The sequence below is a fragment of the Haliaeetus albicilla genome, chromosome 20 (assembly GCF_947461875.1).
Source record: "Haliaeetus albicilla chromosome 20, bHalAlb1.1, whole genome shotgun sequence".
NCBI classification, from domain to species: Eukaryota; Metazoa; Chordata; class Aves; order Accipitriformes; family Accipitridae; genus Haliaeetus; species Haliaeetus albicilla.
Window position 1 is genome coordinate 11964260 of NC_091502.1, and position 13415 is coordinate 11977674.

Genomic DNA, 13415 nt, shown 5'->3' on the forward strand with positions numbered 1-13415 from the left:
CTGCGGGCCCGAGGGTGACGGGTGCGTGGCCTCTTTGCTGGCGGGCAGCCCCCGGCACACGGCTCCCACCGGACCCACCCGCCGGGTGCCCCGCGGTGCCGGCAGGGCAGGTTCACTCCGCACCGGGGCCAGCCCCCCCGCCTCGCACCACCCCTCCTGCCACTTTCTGCCCGGGCTGGAGACGGCGCGGCCGGTAGCTGACGGCAGACCCGGGCACCGCTCCCTGCCTCCCCGGCGCCGGCCGCTCCCGCCCGCCTCCCTCCCTGCCCCCGGGCCGCCCCCTTCCCCCGGGCCGCCTCTCCCCCCCGGCCCCCTTTCCGCGGAGCGCGGGGCGCTCCCGCCGCTCCAGACCCCAGCGGCGGCTCCTGCCGAGCGGAGCGGCGCGGCGCGGCGCGGCGGCGGTGGGAGGCGGCGGGCGCAGCCCGGCAGCGGGGCGCGGAGCTGCGCCGCGGCGGCCGCAGGGGAGCGCGGCTGCGGCAGCGGCAGCCCCCCCGCCTGCGACGAGGGGCACGGCGCTGCCGGCCGAGGGGAGGGGGCGGCGGTCCCGGCCCGGGGATTTCTCACCTTTGCCGGGTTTGGCCGGCCCCAGAAAGGCAGCAGAAAGTTCAGCATGCAGGAAGTTTGGGGGCAGCTCGGAGAGTAACTCGGCAGCCGTGACTGCTGTTTCGGGTGGTGTGGTTTTTTTGGTTTTTTTCGGGGTTTTTGTGTGCTTTTTTTTCCCTTTTCTTCCCTGCATACAACTCCCCCAAACACGCAAGCAACCCGCAACAACAACAACCAAAAAGTCCGGGAAGGGGGAGAGAACACGAGAGAGGGAAGCACCCTGGGTGGGGAGAGCCGGGTTTCTTTGCAGAGACACGGTCCCGTTCACAGCGGATCCCAATGCAACTGCTCATCCTCCTCCTCCTCTACGCTGTCGTCTGTGCGAACTTTTGCAGCCGTCAGGGCACCACTGCCCCTGCCCAGAGCGGATCTATAAAAGCCTTGCGGTCCTCGAATATCAGGCGAGATGGTAAGCGTCTCTCCGTCTCCTTTATTGCCAGGGGCTGCACTTGCGGAGGAAGCCCCGCGCCCGGAGCGCGCCCCGGGGGCTGCCGTCCCCCCTTCCCCAGAGGCCGGCGGCGTTCTGTCCGGGCGGGGGTCCCGTCCCTGAGAGGCCGGCGGGGCCAGCCGGGGCGCGGGGGCCGGTCCCCGGAGGCCGGCGGGGGTCGGCCCGGGAGCGTGCGGCCAGGCGGAGGGAGGGAGGTGTGGGCGGAGGGGGCGGCTCTGCCCGGCGGCTGCTCCTCCGGGCGGTCCCAAACTTCTCAGGGCAACTTCGGGGAGGCTTCCTGGGAGCCGGCGGCGCTCCCCGCGTCCCCTCCGGGCTGCGGGCGGCACCCTGCCCCTGACGGCGCGGGGTGCCCGGTCCCAGCTGCCGCGGAGGGCCCCGCCCGGCGCCCCTCGGCACCCGCGGGCCCCGTCTCGTCTGCGTGCCTTTGCGGTGCCGACGCCGGGGGCAGTGCGGGGAGGGCGGCGAGTTTGTGGCGGCTCCGGCCCGAGCGGGGCCGCCGCCGTCTGCCCCCCGGGGGCGCCGCGTGGTGGGCGAGGGAGGACGCGCGGGCGGCGGCCGTTGGGCCTCGGGGCGGGGCGCGGGCGGCGCCGCCGCCGCCGCCGCCTCAGGGGTGCTCGGCGGGAGCCGCGCCGCGGCCTTCGGCCGCTTTCGGCTCCTGTAGCGGCTCTCGGGGAGCCGTCCTCCGGGTGGAGGGCCGCCGTGGCGGGAGGGTCCGGGCCCAGGGCCGGGCGCTCGCCCGGGTCTGCTGGGCAGTGCCCCGCGAGGACCGGCCTCGTCCCTTGTGCCTGCCGCACCGTTGGCAGGAGTAGGATGCCCAGCGATGGTGGGCACCGGGGAGGGTGGCTGCGGGCTTGCGGACGCAGCCCAAAGAGCGGCTTCAGTCTTCGTGTTTGAGCTCTGGTGCGTTTCCCGCTGCGAGCGGCCGGCCGGGGATACGTATCCTGGACAGCCGAGGTGCTGTCGGCGGTCTGCCGCACAGCTGCGCGGGACGCACGGGCCTCAAGTGAGCGGTCAGCGTGGCCGTGTGCTGTGGGCCTGTGGTGAATGAATGCGGAGGCTGCGTGAACAGAGCACCGCTGAAATTCGCCTTTGGAATCCACTTGTTTGTGATTAAAGATGACCAGGTCTTTCGGTGTGGGAAGGGCGATGAGCCTCCGGTTGGGGAGCAACCCGTTGTGTTCCAGCTCCATGTGGGAGGACCTGCTTTTGCACGTTGCAGTGTACCCTCTTGCAGAGTGAAATGCAAGATGTGCTCCCTGAAAATGAACAAGGTTAAGTTCAGTCTTCCAGTTAACATCTTCCAGTTGCCAGAATTTATATATTTTATAAACCCTTTTCAAAAACCCAGTCACTTGAGCCATTTCCAAGATTGTACTCTGTATTTGGCAGTGTTTGTTTTTCAGCATGTATACAATGTGTATAATGGGTGTACAGTTGTTTTAGGAAGATGTTTTCGTTTCAGCTTTGGAGCCATATTGAACTTAATTCTCTGCCTTTCCTAGTCACTGAAAGAAGGCAGAGAGAAGGTGAAGAGGCCTTTTCTTAGAATTGCGATCGTGAGTCTGGAAACAAGACAGAATTGCAGTTCCTTCTGTCTCAGAAACCAAATTTAATGTGATAAAAATATATGTGTTCATAATAAAAGCATACATGCATTATTTCTGTTTCATCCTTTAAAAATATTGTGTATTTTATCAAGCCTCATGACTTGTTAGCCTGTCATCTTAAACTTCATAGAAGAACTGACACCATCACTGAACTAAGCTAAGCCAGCTTCCTTCCAAGTCAAACTCCAAACACACTTTTAGGAAGACCACGTGCAAACCCTTAGCACGCTGCAGCCTTGCTCCCTCCTTGTGCTTGCGAATCCTCTTGCTTTTTGGCTGTAAAGGATGGTGTGTTCTCGTATGGTCAGTGGAGCTGGCCATCGGATCACAACATCTGGAGCAGTTAAGCTGCTGATGGTCCCGATTTTAGTCGAAGGAACCAAACTGTTGCTTGAGTTTGTTGACTAAAGGTCTATATTTGTGCAGCCAAAGGTTATGAGCTGTATTCCAAATGTTGCATGCGACGAGCTCACAAGCAAAGTGCTTAGACCATAGCTGGCTGCAGGCCACTATAAGTATTTCTGTCTAATTTTCAGTGGTGTTTGTGTCTTGTTTTGGTTTGCAGCACTGATACAGAATAGCATTAAAGACATGTGGGTTGCATTGCTGAGCGAGACAGTATTTTTTGCATTGTAAATATTTGCAGATATGATAATATGGAAGAGGATCTAAGAGCACACAATACACTGGGACTAATATGTTCCAACAGTCTCTCTCAAAGCGCGCAGCAGGGATAAAAACTAATTTAATATTATGTCCTGGGTTGATGATCATGATTATTATGTTGTGGAATTAAGAGAGATACTGAAGAGGAAGCAAGGTCTGTTCAGCTCTTTAAAAAAATACTGTATCTTGGCAAGTCTAAGACCACCTGCACATTTCATTAAAAAAGAAAGCAATCCTTTGGATTCCAGTTTTCTGTTACCTCCAAGCAGGATAAACTAGTGATACTGCATACACAGAGCTTTAATATGGAGGCTTGGTATTGCTTCTGGCCAAAACAAACCTTTGCACTGTGCGCGATTTGAGATTATCTTTCTTCTTATAGGCTAAAGGAGGTTGGCCTATTTGTAATTGCTCTTACTGAAGACTGAGGTTGCTCTGGGAAGAAATCTATAGATGAAGGGCAGCACATACAAAAAAAGTGCCATTTAATGACTACCAAACCTAACCAGCCTGTACTTCCTGCTGAAGATATTAAGAATATAAATAACCTGCTTACAAGACATCCTCTTGTCCTGGTGGAAGGACGGGCATTGATGACTCAGCTGTCCAGTGTAACACTAATCAATTTTTTAAAGTGTCCTGGAGATGCCAGCCATATTTATAGCACTTGTAGTAGTATTTACTTAAAGTGTTTATTAATGCCATTACCTGTTAAGTCATTTGAAGTTTGTCAGAATATCACACAGAGAGAGCTTGCAGATGCTTCCATTGTTCTCTTTGCCTCAGTTTCCCAATTTGCAGTATACAGGTAATACTGCCTAATTAGAAGAAGTCTGATATTTTGTTTCTGCTATTTTGGTTGTTTATGTGTACTTGGAGATCAAAAGTGGAGATGAAAAATGCTAAGTAATATTATTTACTGTATGGTGTCTAACTGAAACATCAATTGCTTGTTCTTATCTGTTATTGAACAAACATCTGTATGAATGCGCAATCTAGGAAAGTATGCCTAGTCTGTATACTCAGACTAAGCATCACTATACATGTTTTAACCTTTAAAATCTAAGGTTTAAAGAAAAGGCAGAACAGAACAGACAGCATAGTGTCAAATCATTTCAGTATGTAAACAACAGAACTCCATGGAATCAGTATCTTCTGATGTGGGTTTATAACCATAACATCAGACGACTTGAGATAAGTTTCCGGGCTCTTGTGGTTTTCATTATCAATCAAAATAAATGTGGAATTTCTAAACTTTGGTTTGCTTGTTAACCACCAAAATACAAAGAAAAATTGTACTTTACCATTCTGGGGAAACGGTAACAGCTTTTGGCTCTTTGATGGCCTGTCCAAAGGGATGTGTGCCATTAACTCTACCCTCCCCTTTCCTGTGTTGGCCTGTGCCTAAGCACAGGGAAGAGCATTTGATGATTTGGGCAGTATTCTCTCACCAAACAGGTGTTAACTGTCTGCTTTTGGGGTGTTTTTCATACCACTTTGAAATGGCTGTTGTATCAGTAGTGGTATAAGAACCTCAGGTTTGGAATGCACTTCTTGAGTTATTTTATAATAGGCTTGTATACATGTTTTTTTAAAGGACTCTAGTAACATAAAATTGTGTCAACTGGAAAATAGCTAAAATAAATTTGCTTTTATAAGCTTATTTTCCTGATTGTTTTTGGAGGTTTTGTAAAAAAAAAGTGTATTTCAGTCTTCATCAGATAAAAAAAACCACCTTAGTAATTTACCTGTAGTAATGCACTTTGGTCTACAATTGTTTAAGTTTGATGATTCTCTTATCTGTATAATTAACTATTTGGACTGAAGTATCAGAGGATATTGAACGAGAATTCCAACCCTGACTCAGCAGCAAACAGCATGGAATAATTCTCCAAAGGAGCTTTGAAACATGTTTTATCAGGCAGATGTATATCATTTAGTGGAAGTCACTATAAACTCTCCAGCCAGTCTCTCAACACTTCTTGATTCGTTTTTTTTTAAATGTATTTGAATGAAACTTAATTAGGCCAGCTAATTCTTAAAAGGCTTGCAGAAAAAACTTGATAATTGTTTTGCTTTGATTATTAGAAACTGAACACTGCTGAAAATTCTAAAATAATGTATTTTTTTTTCACTGTGATCCCACAGAAAGGCTGTGTTTTATGAAACACCTAGGAATAGGCATAAATAGGAAACTCACAGGGAATCATTAGTGCAATAACATTCTCCATGTCCTTAACTTTCAGCATCTTTATAATTCCATTAAAGTCAAGGGACTCAGTCCTACAGGATAAAATATACTTGTATAAGCTCGAATAGCTTATATATAAGTGAGATGATGCCGAGTAAAACTAACTATAGTTTACGATGAACGAAAAGTACAAGTATGTGCAAAATTTGGAATCATTGAATCATAGAATTTTTTAGGTTGGAAAAGAACTTTAGATCATTCAGTACAACCATAAACCTAACACTGCCAAGTCCACCACTAAACCATGTCCCTAAGCACCACATCTACACGTCTTTCAAATACCTCCAGGGGTGGTGACTCAACCGCTTCCCCCAGCAGCCTGTTCCAATGCTTGACAACCCTTTCAGTGAAGAAATTTTTCTCAGTCTCCAGTCTAAACCTCCCTTGATGCAACTTGAGGCTATCTCCTCTTGCCCTATCACTTAATACTTGGGAGAAGAGACCGACCCCCACCTCGCTACAACCTCCTTTCAGGTAGTTGTAGAGAGCGATAAGGTCTCCCCTCAGCCTCCTTTTCTCCAGGCTAAACAACCCCAGTTCCCTCAGCCGCTCCTCAGAAGACTTGTGCTCTAGACCCTTCACCAGCTTCATTGCCCTTCTCTGGACACGCTCCAGCACCTCAATGCCTTTCTTGTAGTGAGGGGCCCAAAACTGAATGCAGTATTCAAGGTGCGGCCTCACCGGTGTCGAGCACAGGGGGACGATCACTGCCCTAGTCCTGCTGGCCACGCTATTTCTGATACAAGCCAGGGTGCTGTTGGCCTTCTTGGCCACCTGGGCACACTACTGGCTCATATTCAGCTAGTTGTTGACCAACACCCCCAGGCCCTTTATCTGCTGGGCAGCTTTCTAGCCACTCTTCGCCAAGTCTGTAGCATTGCATGGGGTTATTGTGACCCAAGTGCAGGACCCAGCACTTGGTCTTGTTGAACCTCATACAGCTGGCCTCGGCCCATTGATCCAGCCTGTCCAGATCCCTCTGTAGAGTCTTCCTACCCTCCAGCAGACCAACACTCCCACCCAACTTGGTGTTGTCTGCAAACTTACTGAGGGTGCACTTGATCCCCACATCCAGATCATTGATAAAGATACTAAACAGAACTGGCCCCAATACTGAGCCCTAGGGACACCACCTGTGACCGGCTGCCAGCTGGATTTAACTCTATTCACCTCCACTCTTTGGGCTTAATCATCCAGCCATTTTTTTACCCAGCAAAGAGTATGCCTGTCCAAGCTATGAGCAGCCAGTTTCTCCAGGAGAATGCTGTGGGAAACAGTGTCAAAGCCTTTACTAAATCCAGGTAGACAACATCCACAGCCTTTCCCTAATCCATGAAGCCGGTCACTTTGTCATAGAAGGAGAGAGATCAGGACCTGCCTTTCCTAAACCCATGCTGACTGGGCCTGATTACCTGGTTGTCCTGCATGTGCCGTGTGATGGCACTCAAGATGATCTGCTCTATAATCTTCCCCGGCACCGAGGTCACACTGACAGGCCAGGAGTTCCCTGGATCTTCCTTAAGGCCCTTCTTGTAGATGGGCATCACATTTGCTAACCTCCAGTCAACTGGGACCTCCCCGGTTAGCCAGGACTGCTGGTAAATGATGGAAAGCGGCTTGGTGAGCACTTCTGCCAGCTCCCTCAGTACCCTTGGGTGGATCCCATCTGGTCCCATAGACTTGTGTGTGTGTCTAAGAGGTGTAGCAGGTTGCTCACCATTTCCCCTTGGATTATGGGGGCTTCATTCTGCTCCCCGTCCCTGTCTTCCAGCTCAGGGGGCTGGGTACCCAAAGAACAACTGGTCTTACTATTAAAGACTGAGGCATAGAAGGCATTAAGTACGTCAGCCTTTTCCTCATCCTTTGTCACTATGTTTTTGTCAAATATATTTGTCAAATATTCTGTTAAAATAAAAATATAATGCATATGTATCATAGGCATGAATATTATGTACATGGATATGTAGAATAAATACATATTGCATCTTTTACATATTATTTCATGTAGGATATTATATATGCACATAAATCAGAGGACATAAGGACAGGGAAATGCGTATAAGTACACTTAATATAATTGTTTCCAAATTAGCATTCAAATCATAAAAATATTGTACCCAGGGAATTTTTTTTTAGAATACTAATCCCCCTCCCCCCCCAGGTTTAATGTAACCTTTTGAAGTCCTGGTTGAACAATGAACAGTTAGACAAATATTTCATCCTAACTATTCAAGGTAGTTAAGATCCTCTTTACATGAAGTTGTTAGCTATGTAATTTATGGAATTTGGGTTGAGAGCAAGTTGTGTTTAAAAATGTTTGTCAGTTTTCCAGGTTGTGAGTGGAAGTTCTGAAAGTAATTTACATGTTATTAAAATTTTTATTAAGTAAAAAGGAACTTATAGGGAAAAGGATTATCGAAGGCAGAAATTCTTTCAAAAAATAATATACAAATTCACTACATTAAATTTCTGGAACTCCTTCTTTAGACTGGGTGTAAATATTGCATAAAAGAAACAGATCTGCAAAATGTGTATTATTTATACAGCAAAAAAGTTCCTTGAGGAACAGTAAATTAGAAGGACAGGGAATGGCTTTCATTTCATACCTCTAATGACAGTATATATAGAAAAGGTGCAGCAGAAGTTTATGTATTTTATGCTGCAGTCTTTTCGTATAGTTAGTCTTGCTTGTATTAAAATATATCTGCAGCAAATTACAGACTGATCTCTTTAACAGCAAATAAAATATCTTACAGGACTGGCTCTGAAAACAGAAAAAGTAGGCAGCTGCCTGCAATATCAGGCTCCAAAAGGCTTCAAAATGTCCAGCTCCTTGTTGCCTCCAGAGCAATAATGATGACCTCCAGAGTTCCCTTCCAGCCTCAACCATTCTGTAATGGCACCTACTGCAGGTGACAGGGGTGGTGATGGGTGGAACACATCCTGCCTCAGAAGCAGTGGTCGCTTTGCCTGTCTCTTCTGTCCTGCTCTCCCTCTTGCCCACTCTCACCCCTTTTCCCACATGCAGCACTAGCAGGAACATGAAGTCTGGTTCTCCTGCATCGCTGGGCCCAGCTGTGTCCCTTCTCCTTGCCTTCCTCCTCTGTTCCTTGTGTAGCAACGTTCAGTTTTGCCTACCCAGCTGAGAAAGCTTGAGTTAGCTCTCAATGTTCATAGCATGTTCCCAACCCTAGAGAAGGGCTGTTTGCCCCTGCCTGCTCTGGCTTTTGTGGACCTGCAGGGATTTGACACTGGGATATTAAATGAGTCCTAAGAAATACCATGAAGGCTCTGTGTTGGCATTCTCTGTAGTAAGAATTTGCCCACTAATGCAGGAAAATTTAGTAGTACTCCTTTTAGTTAGTTGGTTCAAGCTGTATTTGAGAATTGCCTCCAAAAATCCTGCTATTATATTTATAAGGTTGATTATATTATACCACATTTTGGATAAAAGAGACCACTTGTATCACTGCTTCTGGAGAGGATCTCTTGGCTAAAATACTGGATTGTGTTAGGTTACTTGGCAGTTTGTTTCAAATCAATCTCCTGTTTACAAAGCTAAGGAAGTGTCCTGTTTATGGTGTCAAACTGGCTAGATATTCTTTTGGGAGTTTGGGTTTGGCTCTTATACTTTTGGTAGTGAATAAATCCTACATGATCTCAGGCTTCCTATTGTACTTGAGTAATCTTTGGTTTCATGCTTCCTTTTTGATCTGTGTCCCATGCTCTGAAGGCCAACATCCCATATTTCTGCTTTGGCAGTCAGAGCTCTGCATATTTGAAGATGGTGCAGGAGGACACGCTTTTACCTCCTGTACAAACTTCCTGCCAATGTATTTTAGCCCTGCTGTGCATTGAGACTCGATGATGTTAGACTGTGTAAAAATATTTATTAAACACTAGGTCCACGAAAAACTTGAAAAACAGCTGTCTTGCCTTTTGTTGCACTGAAATAAATGACAAAACTTCCATCAGCTCTTACTGCAGCAGGGTCTGGCTCACAGTTTACATGAATTAATACAGGATAAAAGAAAATGCTTAGGAATTCAGTGATGAGTTTGTTACAGAATCATAGAGTCATTTAGGTCGGAAGAGACCCTTAGGATCATCAAGACCAACCTTAAAGCTAGCACTGCAAGTCCACCACTGAACCATGTCCCTAAAGCACGACATCTACGTGTCTTATAAATACCCCCAAGGGTCGTGACTCAACCGCTTCCCCCAGCAGCCTGTTCCAATGCTTGACAACCCTTTCAGTGAAGAAATTTTTCTCAGTCTCCAGTCTAAACCTCCCTTGATGCAACTTGAGGCTGTCTCCTCTTGCCCTATCACTTAATACTTGGGAGAAGAGACCGACCCCCACCTCGCTACAACCTCCTTTCAGGTAGTTGTAGAGAGTGATAAAGTCTCCCTTCAGCCCCCTTTTCTCCAGGCTAAACAACCCCAGTTCCCTCAGCCGCTCCTCATAAGACTTGTGCTCTAGACCCTTCACCAGCTTCGTTGCCCTTCTCTGGACACACTCCAGCACCTCAATGTCTGTCTTGTAGTGAGGGGCTTATGTAGGTAAGCTTTGCAATACTCATAGTTAAGAAATTCAGTTAGTGTCCATTCACTAAAAAAACCTCAAATCAATTGCACTTATAGAGATGAAGGGGTAACTGATGTAGTACAGATGGTTTAGCAAAACTACAGAACTAAGCCTCATGGGGTCAATGGGTCCGGCTGCTTTTTATGCTATACTGACAATCTTATGTGTCATCCACAGGATATCCTACAAGAGACTTCAGCTGCAGTACATTTCTAAACAAGACCTTAATGAAATCTGTCAGTATTTTTCAGTGTCTTGCATTGTTTCTGTTTGTTTTTTAGTTTTAAAGAGGCTCCAAGTGTAATATGCGTGGGTTTTTGTTATTGTTTCTTCTTGGATCAGTTGCAGAAGATTTTTCTCATAGTTGAATGTATTTCTAATCTGATGTGACTCACAATAAAAGTGGATTGAGTATAAAGCAGAGACCCAGACTGGTTAGAGAGAAGGAATAAAAATAGGTACACAGAATGTTGATTACCAGAAGTACTGTGGAATTTGGAAACCCTTTATGTACCATTGTGCTCTTAATTTTTCAACCAGGAATTTGCTTGAAAGATAAATCCTGTGCTTTATCAAACCAGTGACAGTAGTGTTGCATGAAAACAGCAAGTAGGTGGTAATAATGCCTTGAGATTTTTTGTGGAAATGGACCAACACAGCTTCTTAATCACTATGTCTCAGCAGGGATAAACACTGATAGGAATGATTTCACTAACACATCCAGATGTCAGTAAAAGGGTTTAAGACCTCATCATAGAGAATTTCCTGCTTTGAAATCAACAGAAAGACCCAAAGTTACGGTACTTTTCCTGGATCAGGTTGTAGGCCTGTTCCCTTGCTGCTGTAAGTCGCTTTCACATTGCTGTGTTAGGTTGCTGAATGTTTGGAAGTCAGCACAGGGGGATGCTGGTTTGCTTCATCGCTGTCCATACGGTGTGACCTGGGGCTCCGAAACCCCCATGCCTGCATGTATCACTGTTGTTCTGGTAGGATGGCTATGTGGTTGTGAGAAGTGGAAAGATATTCTTTGCTCCTTCCATCCTCATAATGGCGGAGAACAGTTCTTTGCCTGGGTAGGCTTGGTTTTATTTTTGTTTGTAATTAATGCTTGTCACTCAGGAGAGCTTAATGACATGGTATGCATTTCTCACCAATTCTTATCATTCATTAGATCCTGGAAAGTGGGAGCCAAAGTTAACCTCTTCAAGAGATAAAATTTTTGCATCATATAGTAGTGATCTAGCTGCTCCTAGTATATGTGTGATCTGCTTTTACATAATTAGCATGTACAAATGTGAACCTCCAAAGTCAGTTCTCTGACAGTGCACACCACGTTTACTGCACAGAGCACTAAGGGTGTCTTGAGTGGTGCCTCTGAGAAATGGACACAATAACAACCCCACCATTGCAGCACCCTTGAGTAATGCTGAGGTGTCTTCGGTCTGTCTTTGGACCTGCATGGCAGAGCCAGGTTTTGACGTTACATCTCCATTTCCATACATACAGCCTGCCCCCCAACAGACTTCAAGAAACAAGTAACTCCCTTGCCCACATGACAACATGGAAGCAAGCATCACTCCAGAAAATAAATTTGTTTGTACCACAGAGGAACCTCATGCCATACTCCAGTGGACACCTGAGGACTGATCCTGGACCTCTGTCATTCCCACAGTGGCAAGTAGAGGAAGATAAGAAGCAGATCAGTGTGGCTGTTCAGCCTGCTCTTTCCCCAGTCCCCTAACCAGTCACAGCACACATAGTAAGCCTTTGCTGGGCAGTGTTCACACATTTGATGACATTTTTCTGTGGGCAGTAACACTATATGGTAATACCTTCTCTTCACTGTAGGGGTCAAGCCCTGGCAGCTTGGAGAGGCAGAAGTGCCACCCACAGCAGTCATTACGTGTGGGCAAAGACTGGAGATCCTTACCAGGGCGCAGCCATCCTTAAAATCCTGTGGCCGTGTGTCCTGGTTTCAGCTGGGATAGAGTTAACTGTCTTCCTAGTAGCTGGTACAGTGCTATGTTTTGAGTTCAGTATGTGAAGAATGTTGATAACACTGACGTTTTCAGTTGTTGCTAAGTAGTGTTTCGACTAAAGTCAAGGATTTTTCAACTTCTCATGCCCAGCCAGCGAGAAAGCTGGAGGGGCACAAGAAGTTGGCACAGGACACAGCCAGGGCACCTGACCCAAACTGGCCAACGGTGTATTCCATACCATGGGACGTCCCATCTAGTTTAGGAACTGGGAGGTGGGGGCAGGGAATCTACGCTCAGGGACTGGCTGGGTGTCGGTCGGCGGGTGGTGAGCAATTGCACTGCGCATCATTTGTACATTCCAATCCTTTTGTTATTGCTGTTGTCATTTTATTAGTGTTATCATTATCATTATTAGTTTCTTCTTTTCTGTTCTATTAAACCTTTCTTATCTCAACCCACGAGTTTTACTTCTTTTCCCGATTCTCTCCCCCATCCCACTGGGGGGGGGGGGGAGTGAGTGAGCGGCTGCGTGGTGCTTAGTTGCTGGCTGGGGTTAAACCACGACAGTGTGCTGCCTGTGCTGTCCCACCTCCTGTCCACTTTCCTGCTCAGAGTTGCCAGTGTTTTTGCAGGCGCAAAGCTATGTGACATACTGAGGTAAAATAACAGGGCTCGTGGATAGCTGTTTTGGGGGAACAGAGAATCATAGAAAACAACAGTATGATGTCCTGCATAAAAATCAAATATGTTGGCTCTCACATGCTTGCCTCCTGTGGTGTGGGAGTTAAATAGCAGTCTCCCTTCCTAAGAAACCCCAGACCAAAACAGGGAAAGCTATTATCCTGGTTTTGTTTCTTTGCACGTTCCTTGGGTTTGGTTTCATCTCGTGCATAAGGAAATAGAGGAAGGCCGTGAAGAAAAAATCATAATGACTTGCTATGTCAGTTCAGTTTATTTTTTAGAAGAATGACTTTAAAGGCTTTTTTATCAATATGTGCAGGATATTTTTCAAGGCTTGCCGGTGCTGCCTTTTATTTTTGTGCAGGGATCTTGTCTCAGGATTTCTCTCTGCAGCCTTATGACAATGCCATTTCCTGATGCTACTGCTATTTTTTGTTCCATCACCAACCCTTGCAGGACCTAAAGTTAAGTCTTGTCAGGCAGATTGCTTTTCAGCTTACCTTAGGCAAGCCATTAGTCAAAATATTGACTGAAGCAAAAAGTGTCACCTGTTTTTCTTATCAGAAGAGAGAATGTATTTCTATATATGCTT

The 13415-nt window shown here is 47.0% G+C and overlaps 1 protein-coding gene across 5 annotated transcripts in view; it reads left to right on the forward strand.

Moving 5' to 3' along the window:
• Positions 1-386: 386 nt before the first annotated feature.
• Positions 387-13415, forward strand: part of PDGFD (platelet derived growth factor D) — a 148314-nt gene continuing 135285 nt past the window's right edge. Inside the window, exon 1 of one of the 5 annotated variants that reach the window (XM_069808300.1) lies at positions 387-1012. In XM_069808300.1, the coding sequence (XP_069664401.1) occupies positions 883-1012 (130 nt within the window). In that variant the 5' untranslated portion in view covers positions 387-882. The remainder of the gene's footprint in view (positions 1013-13415) is intronic. The other 4 variants (XM_069808299.1, XM_069808303.1, XM_069808302.1 and 1 more) reach the window with 4 other exon arrangements.